Genomic DNA, 9,712 nt, shown 5'->3' on the forward strand with positions numbered 1-9,712 from the left:
GTTATCCAATACCAGTTGTCATAACTGAAGAGGGAGTTCTCTGTAGGTTTTGAATTCGTGACCTACTAACAACTAACTTTTATACTCCTTTTGTTATCAAGTGTCTTCGCCATGATCCTTTCAAAAGGCTTAAAAGGAAAAAGCTGTTTATTTTCAGTGCAACAGATGACTGGCTTCTAAATAAGGAATATCCATGAGAGGAAAAAAACCCAAAGCACCAGAAATAACACCTCTCTTACAGCATAAACATTGGTAGGCATTAAATTTCAACTGCACAATAATTATATTGCTTCCTGAGACCCCAGGTTTGTAAAAATTGCTTCTAGACAGCCTTAAAAATAGCAGTGAGGGTGCCAGCTTACTTTTCCAGAAATTTTGATTCATCATTATCTCCTTATTTCAGGAAGCAGAAGGTTAGCTCATGTCTTACCGCAGAGCCTCACCTATCTTCTTAAAGAAATAAATCTAGAGTTTCTTCATTCCTATTCAAAGTAAGCCCTTCAAAAGAAGGGCTGCGGAAGTTTTGGGGTTTTTTGCCAACACAGGCCATACTTGCAAAACTTGTAGTCTTTAAGCTAATACCTACTTGGTATTTTAGTTCAGATGTAAACTTCTAAAATACGGATTTGAAGTTGTAGATTTTATCATGTGGATTTCATCATCATCATGTTTCCAAACAGCACTGGAAATCTCAATAAGCAGCACAGGTTTGTCTGCCAAAAATAACTTGTTCACAGCCTAGTCTCTTGGTACATTCTGACTGGAATATTATAATGTCTGTCATCTTCTGTTATGAGAATCACCACAGGCCAGTCCTCCTCTGGGTCATTGGGATAAAGTGTGATGAATTCATCAGTACTGTATTTATACAGTCGATACACCTGGATAGTATACTGCAGAGTGTAAGCAAGGAGAAACATTTCCACCTACATTGGAAAAAAGTAGAAATATTATGTGTAAAATTAAATGCATATTTTACAAGATATTTCTCACAAAAAGAATAAGTTAACACCTATCAGATGATACTTTTTGAAGAAAAAAATTGGAAGCAAATGATAACACATACACCCAAGCATCTCTAGTTTACTATCTTAATTATTCAAGCCATTCTTAACTTGCTGCACAAATACCTCTAAGATCCCATGCCTATAACATGGAGCTCTACAGCATAGTAGGGTATCAGTCCTACTTTATACAAAGAATCTTACTTTCTTACTGCCACAATCAGGTAGGAAAGCCATACTCCTGTATTGGTATTCGCCCTGTACTCTGAACTCTCTAATCAAACAAAAAGCAAATAGAAGCACTAGCAGCCAGACATAAACCAGTGTTTCAAAGGAAAGTCTTTTCAGATTCTTACTACAAGCAAGAGGTTCTGCAGTATTTTTCCCCAATGAAAGACCACACACTACACCATTACATTTAGACAGACAAACAAAAGTTGCCTGACTTCTTAAACCACTTGAAAACAAAATCTCCGAAACAGGAAAATAGAACTATCTATAAGAGCAATCTCTCCTTACTTGTTCGAGGCCTCCATTGTGACCAATATGATTCAAGTGATTATGCATTAACTGACAAGGGTTGCTAGATGTATCCCGTGCAAACAGTAACCATGAGAAGACAGGAACTCTCCTTCCATTTTTATCATCATTGTATAATTCAATGGCAGTGTTAAGCATCAAAAATTTCAGCGCTTCATAGAGACTATACTCCTCCTCTTCATTTTTAAACAGTTTTTCACAAGCTGTTTGTTTCTCAATGGAACCCTTGATTTCACTTATACTCTTCCACTACAAAAAAACAGCACACATGCCATGTATCAATAGTCATCAATGGGCAAGACCCATAATAAACCAGTTGTGAATTGTCAGATTAATTATCAGCATAGGGACTCATGATTTGCATTTATGGACAGCTTTGTGCCTTTCTAAAAACACTTGAGAACACTTCCACAGCTGTAGTCCTAGCAAGGACTCAAGCTGAGTTAGTCTGATGCCCTTTAAATTAGTCCTTAAGCAATGAAAAGGGCATGTTGGAAACTGTTGCAAGGTAGCAAAACGAATACTGTCATGAGACAAAAAGCAGTTAAGAGAATAACCCTCTTGCTTCCTGTGTCATAAATCCTACATCCTTCATATTCTTCACATTTAATTTATTCAGAATGTATATTTCATTACCACTCACAGAAACTGCTTGAGTGCAGCCTTTAAAATATTCTTAAGAAGGCTTCAGAAAAGAGGGAATATGCATACACAGACAGAAATGACCAAAGAGTTTTTAAATACGTTCCAGAGTTTCAAGGGGGAGAAAGATGGGGCCAAGTAATAATACTACCAACACTGAAAGAGCATAACCACTTTCCTGTTAACCTAAAACAACGTACAAGCATGAAACAACTCCTCTGAAATTATTTCAGCATTATTCTGGGTTTTTCTTTCCATGACCTGTTCGAAGTAACAACAGCATTTATCCATAGTATACAGTGAAAGCATCTTTATGCTAAATTCACCATCTTCAAAAATGTGACATTTTTTCTTATTTGCAAGTGAACAAGAATAAACAAATACTTTTCCAACCTTTTTCCTTAGAAGGATTAAATATTCTTTAATTTCATCACTTATTTCTCCCATCTTCCTGCCCAGTTTCTGTTTGAGCTGCCATTGTTGGATCCAGTTATATTTGCTTATTAATTTTTCAGGAAGCTGAAAGTGGAGAGAAAACAGCTGAAGTTGAAAATCTTGAAAAGCCACTGCCTTGCACATTGTAATTGTATTGATTTTCTTGTTGTTGGGGTTTTGTTTTGTTACATTTTGCACCTTAAAATGATCCCTCGTATGTTCTTCTGAACAGATATAGTGATTGAAAACACGACTGTAATTGAAAACAACTGGCTCTCAATAAAAGTTGCTGAATAACAGTCAGAATACTGGTCTATTTTCTGTGCCCTGATCTAACCAATACATTCACAATGGAAAAAACTAATAATGGCTTTTTTTCTTTTAATTAAAAAAACCCCTCCAGCAGCAGATAAGTGCCTCTGAAACGTGTCCCTGAAACAACAGAAGAGGTGGTTAAAGATATGATGGCATCCATCAGATAAATCAGAAGTCTTGGTGGAGTGCAAACTACTTAGTTCAGAGCACACAAACTGTATTTTCTTCTCAGAGAAAACAATTAAAATGCTATGGGACTGGTTTTCTGAAAAAGAATAAAGCAACCTGAGGGTTAGTGGATGCTTCTGCCTTCAGAACTGCCTCTTTTACTGCTCACATGCTATGCCTGCTCAGCCTTGACATGTCTCTTGAAGGACACTGTAGCAGTTCCATGCCCAGCTTTCTACTCTCATTTATTAACCAATTTTATCACTAGAACTGGAAAAGTCACTTCTGTCTGACATTCAATTAAACATTTGGCTAAAGCAGCACATATCCCATCAGCCATTACCAGACAATTTTCATTTTATCAGGACTCCAAAGCAGTAATATGTTCTCTTTAATGGCAACCAAGTTTTTATTTATCCGATAAACACAGAACTTCCCTAACTCCAGCCTGGCAATCTGTGCTAATTTAACATACAGAACTAAATAATCGAATGATATATGGCTGTAATTCCTGCAACTAGAGATGTGCACGTAAGCATAGGTTTTCATTTATTTCAAATTAAAAATACTCCAACTTTGTTGAAATTGTATGGCTTGCTGTTACCACTCTCTTACATGTCCTATGCCTCAACACGTTAACGGTTCTTCATTTTAGTTAGTGTGTTTTATTAAGTAAACTGTACATCTTCTTAGAAAATGTTAATTACCATGTAACACATTTCCCCAATAAATCAGTAGGAAAAAAATAGCAGTTTTATAACTATGTTTACCTAAGTATTCCATTTGTTAAAGTTTGCACAATGAGAAATTTTAAGATGGCATTAAAGTTATACAGAAAGGCAGTAAGAGCAGAATGACTCTACCTGGACTGCCAGCCTACAGCACAGAGTTAGCATCAGACATTCATCATTTACCTTTCCAGTAATATCTGGGACAACTGGAAGCTTACTCTCCTGAAGTAGGCCACTTATGCAGGCAGCTTCTTACCTGTTTCTTCCACGTTCACTTATATCACCTAAAAGATTTTGTTGGCCTGAGATATTTTCTGAAGTATTTTTCTTCTTCTCTTAGTAAGATACCTTGCTTTGCTTATCCCTCAATGCTCCATAAGGAATGTCTGTTATTCATATCAGAATAGGTTGGAGCTGCTCTGACACCCTTACTTTAATTAACATTTAAAACACAGGTTACACATACATTCTGAAAAGCCTGCAGCATCCAATTTGTCAGGCTGCTTTCTAGAGAAAGTATATAAGGCACACAAGAACATATATGTTAATTTATTTTAAAAGCTGTTTTTTTTTAATGCACTAAAAATAAGTTCTCTGTATTTTTTGTTACTACCAGCTGTCTTATGGGAAACCTCTTGCTGCCCTATTACCTACATTAAGAAGAAACCAAGAAAGCAAGATGGAGACTGGCAAGTTACATTACAGTAACATTTATATATTATAAACTGGGAACTAAAGGGACCTGGACTCGATTCTGAGGTGAAAGAATCACTGTGAACTGGCATGAAAACTGTATATTACCATTGCTTAATTCAAGGAATATTGAGAAGTAAGCATATAGCATAATAGAGAAATGAGATCATAAAATTATCCAATAGGTTAGAACCAACATCCCTCCCCTGTCAGAAGATCAGAGTTTGACACATACCATAGTAAAATCCTCAATCTCCATCCAGCTTGGTAACTTGGTAGCTTGGCTTAGTGCCTGGAACAGAGTTGCTCTGAGAGCACAATAGTTATCACCTCGTACCCTCCTTATAGATGCAAACTTCTGAGCAACTGCTTCATATCCCTAGAAAAACATAAAAACCGAATAACATGAAAATATTAATGAAACAATTTAAGGTCATGCACTCGTATCAGAAATTGTACTGGAATATTAGCATCCAAATGGTAATGCTATTGAAAAAAAATACTTGATCCACTACCCATTTGGGAGTTCAAATGCTTTTATGTCACAAATTAGGCTTTGAAAAAATTTCCCTAGTTCTGCTGAATAACAAACAAAAAACTAAAAACATACATGTAGATAATTGCACGTGGCATTTATTTGATGACAGAGCAGAAATATCACTGAAATGTGGGTAGCTAACCCACTAAAAAAAAATTCCAAACATACAGACATACAAACACAGGACTGTAAATCTAAAAATATATCCTGCTTACAAGAAATTTCAGCAACAGTTCATTCCATTTACCCAATACGTGTCACATGTAGTTTGTTTTTGCCTCTGGGAAAAGTTGTGTTTACACTGAAATATCTTGACACATGCCTCAGCATATTTGTCCCCTCCCTGCTGTTCCTAAACATACTTTTAGCAGAAGCAGCAATGTTGAAACATGAAACTTCTGAAGCTCAGTACATCTCTTCAGCTAACCTAGGAAGATCCAATATCCTGTGCATCTGTATGTCTCTTACTAATGTCTTGAAGGTGGCACATCAGTATTTTATTTGTGGAAAGTATTTTTTAGGTTTACTCACACATTGCACTGAATTTTCAAATTGTGTTAAAAAAAAACCCCAAACAACAAAAAACCCCCACCCAACGAACCTTACGCTTTATTTTGTACAACTCTATCTCAAGATTAATCTAAGAAAGCTAGTCCAAAACATACAAAAAATAATTCTGGAAAAGTTTAAGAAAAACTGAGCCTGTTCATTAAAGCTGTCCATCTTAAAAATCATGCAATTCACCCACTTAAGTTACTTACCTTCTTATCAAAAAGTTTGGTTATCTGCTCTGCCAGTTCAACTGCCCACAAGATTAACATTTAATGGTAATAAGCCAAATTTAAAACTTTTAATTAAAAGCAGTAATGAAGAGCAGTATTATCCAAAACCTTACACTATCAACAAGTAGCCTTACAAAAAAAAACCAAACACACACTGAACAAGTACAAACAAAACCATCTTCCAGTCATCAGCCACTTCTACAACCAGCCACTGGAAAACACTGCCATTTTATTTCCTGATTTAAAGATTGTTCCCATAGGAAATCACCTAAACATAACAATGAAATAAAAGCCCAACGAAATTCAACAAGAAGGGAACTGACACCTTTCTCATTCTTTTTGCTACTGGTGTGTCTCCTCTCCATTCTTTTCTGCAATACTCCATGATGTCCATTTCAGGTGCAACACTTAGTTTATATTCTGTCAAAATAAAATATGTAACATTATATTGAGAACTGTGAAACAGAAAGACATAACAAACCCACTGAATTTCTAAATACACTCTATCAATGTAACACTGGTGCCAAAGCAGACTGGTAGCACAACTGATAGCTACTAGGTAGTAATTAATATTGGAGGGGAAAAAACCCAGCTTGCTCTGATGACAAATGATCAAAAATAATGGTGCAGTCAAATAAAACAGAACACTCTGCTCCTCTCTTCTGAAAAATAACAATTGGCAGAGTACAAATTAGTACTCTTCATTATTTAGCTATCAGAAAAATGTTTAGCTGAAGTTTCTCTTCTTCTCTCAGCAGCTAGACTATAAGGAAAAAAGATAATTGATCTTTAGGAACACACTAGAAATGGCGGTAGGAAGAAGAAATATCACTTCATCTTGGAATCCCAACAGCCTTCATTCCAAAATAGATAGTAATATGGTTATCAAGGAATCCCAGCAAGAGATGTTGTTGAAAGGACTATCAGTCAGTAATTTTCAAGCACAATGCTCATAACACAGGCTCTATGACTGCTTTCCAAAGGATTCACATTCTCTTGCAAAGTAACTACAGAAACACAGAGAAAAAATATATTAAGAGCAGGAAGTTTTACATAAAATTGATCTTTTTGTAAATTAAACTGTACAATGTATTCAGTCACTATAAATAAGTTCTATTGCACATAGAAACATCTGTGCACAAAAATCTTTGGAAACAAGGGTGTAAAATAATCACAAACTAGTGCTGCAATGAATTCTAACGCTGTTTAAAACAAGTTTGAATGTACCTGAAGAGCTTGTCTCACAAAGTAGTATTTTCTCTCTCTCTATTTCCTCTGCATCACGATACATGTCCTCCTCACTGCAACAAAAATCAACACATAACACTTCATGTAACAGCACAAATCTTACAATCATTTACCTTTTCCCCTGTTTACAGCTACAGGTGAGTACTTCAGTATTATACCTTCTTGAAGTATTTCTTCAACTTGATTTGCTTTCTATCCTACACATTTTCATAAAACAAATACTAGTTCTCAAAAAAGGTTTCAACTGTTCCCCTCTCATTTACGACATCTGGGCTGGTAATGAATCACAACCTCAATTTCTCTCCTGCTGATTATATGGAGACTAGACTCCCTTTGTATTTGTAAAATTTGCAGGATAAATTTGCGAAATTATACAAGCCAAAAAGCCTTATCAGCTGAATATATGAACACTGCAATCTAAGCAGGCAACTAAGAATGCATTCCCCACCAGAGCTTTGTACCTACACTCCACACTACACAACCTGCCTAGTAATGAGCAGAATACACAACAGAATACCAGGATGAAAAGCAGCCAGCTGTCTGCACTTGGTTTGAATGTTACCTCAAAGAAAACAAAACTCTAAACATGATCTAAACTGCAGCCTACCAGCTAACTGAAATCTAGACAAACCTTTCTTCTTCAATTAATACAGGCTTTTTGGTCAAGGTACACTGTCTTAAGAGTCAAATGTCCATCTGAGCCTATATACAGACATTCTGAACTCATGTTATGACCAAGAGGGAGGAAATTATGGCCTAAAGGAATATTATTTCTTTGCATAGCCTAGCATTATGAAGAAGAGATCTCAAAGCTAGCATGCAAATGTTATTACTGAGAATGGAGGTCCATACAGTGTTCAAAAAACAGAATTGTAAATTGCACATTCCTTAAATGTGATTCTGAGTGGCATTTGTGATGCAATTACATCTAACAAATAAACTTAAAAAAAAAAAATAATCAGTTTCACAGTTACAATACTTTAAAAAAACCCTTACATCACCAAACATATTAGTAAATAATTTAGACTTGCCACTGAAAGTTACATTGAAAGTTTGTGTTTTGAAGACAGTGCATGTGCAGAAAAAAAAAAAAGTGTAAGATTTTTATTCATTGCCCAGTACTATCCGTAACTTCTAATCTGCTATGCAGAAAAACCCAACACCAAACCACAGCATGCTTGCAAAAGACCAGAAGAATAAGGCACTGACCCTGTCCCATCTTACACTGCTATAGGAGGAAAAGCAGTTGGGAAGACTGCAGGAGTTTAATCTAGTCAGCTGGTGTTTAGATTACTCTCATTGAATTTGAGAAAATACACTGGTAAATCATGGCTCTGTGTTTCTTTTTCTTTATGTCCAAACCAGCTTACTTAAAAAAGGTGCCATTTCTAATCCATTTGCATACATTTCCCTTGAGAACAAAAAACTGTTTAATATAAAGATATAAGATAAATATAGGTTAATACCAAGAAACTGTAATCTACAGTGCAGTCATATGAAACTACAGTTTAGTTTTTACTCAGGTTTCAAACCTTTGATTTCAAACTGAGTTTACTGGGTGCTCAAGTAGCTGCTTGAAATTGGATTGGAAACAATACTACATGATTATTACTTAAAATATAAACAACAGATGCAGTAGATATTAAAGACAATACTCAATAGTACTCAATAAAAAGAGTACTACACGCTGAGAAGAAAAATCACAGACATGCTTATCCCAAGTTCCTTATCCTTGTTACAGTGTGGCACTGGACAAACCCTAATTTCTATGCATTATCTTATTTCTCAGCAGAGATGAAAGTTCATTGTTTGTGAAGAATTTCAAGAATACTTCATAACCTTGAAAATATTCTGAAAAAACTCAAACAACTCAGTATCTGATAGCAGCCATCTCCAGCCTACCTTAACCACCAGATAAGTATTTAAAATATAAAGAAACAACCTCCCGCTAAGAGGATGAACAAACCTGCTCCTACAAGGGAACCCCTGAGAGATGGCAGCAGGGGAAGCAGCATTACTTTGGGATTCATCCTTGAATACATTTAGGTTATAACGCACAAAGAGGAAAAACTGCTCAACTGAATAAACTAGTAAGTTCAGTTAAAAGAGAAGTCTGGTGTAGAGTAAGCAGCATTGTTTCTTTTGCAGATATTACCCCATCTACTTTCTGAGAGATGACAAAACAGAATGCATGGATTCAGAACCTGACAGATTAACATCCAGCGTCAACAAAGTAATGCAATTTAACCCAGTTGTTTTGAAATCAGTGTAGGTAAATGGTGCAATCTATTGGCACAGGCACTCTCAATTTCAGAGTTGAAAGTGCACTTTAACATTGTTCTAGCATACCAAATGTTAAGTACATCTGTGGAAACTAAAGCCTTTCCCCATTAGTCTTCACATTAGTATTTGACAATAGACTGAAAATAAAATAACTGATGGAGAAGAATAGTTATATAAAAACATGCATACACAAAAGAAAAAAAAAGTGCATAATGTTGTGTGTAAACATCTAAATTGTTGAACTAGTAAATCAGATTCTGCTGAACCAAAGATACCAAGGTAAAAAAACAGGATGTCAGATTTTACTCAAGAGTATCCTGGGATTCGCATTTT

The 9,712-nt window shown here is 35.7% G+C and overlaps 1 protein-coding gene across 1 annotated transcript in view; it reads right to left on the minus strand.

Annotated features, from left to right (window-relative positions):
- Positions 1–620: 620 nt before the first annotated feature.
- Positions 621–9,712, minus strand: part of OTULIN (OTU deubiquitinase with linear linkage specificity) — an 11,015-nt gene continuing 1,923 nt past the window's right edge. The window contains exons 2-7 of the mRNA XM_010005088.1: positions 7,076–7,149; positions 6,174–6,268; positions 4,764–4,907; positions 2,580–2,705; positions 1,524–1,793; positions 621–926 (exon numbers count right to left, since the gene is read on the minus strand). Coding sequence (XP_010003390.1) covers positions 732–926; positions 1,524–1,793; positions 2,580–2,705; positions 4,764–4,907; positions 6,174–6,268; positions 7,076–7,149 — 904 coding nt within the window. The 3' untranslated portion in view covers positions 621–731. The remainder of the gene's footprint in view (positions 927–1,523; positions 1,794–2,579; positions 2,706–4,763; positions 4,908–6,173; positions 6,269–7,075; positions 7,150–9,712) is intronic.

Source organism: Chaetura pelagica, unplaced genomic scaffold, assembly GCF_000747805.2.
Source record: "Chaetura pelagica isolate M959 unplaced genomic scaffold, ChaPel_1.0 scaffold219, whole genome shotgun sequence".
Taxonomy (NCBI): Eukaryota; Metazoa; Chordata; class Aves; order Apodiformes; family Apodidae; genus Chaetura; species Chaetura pelagica.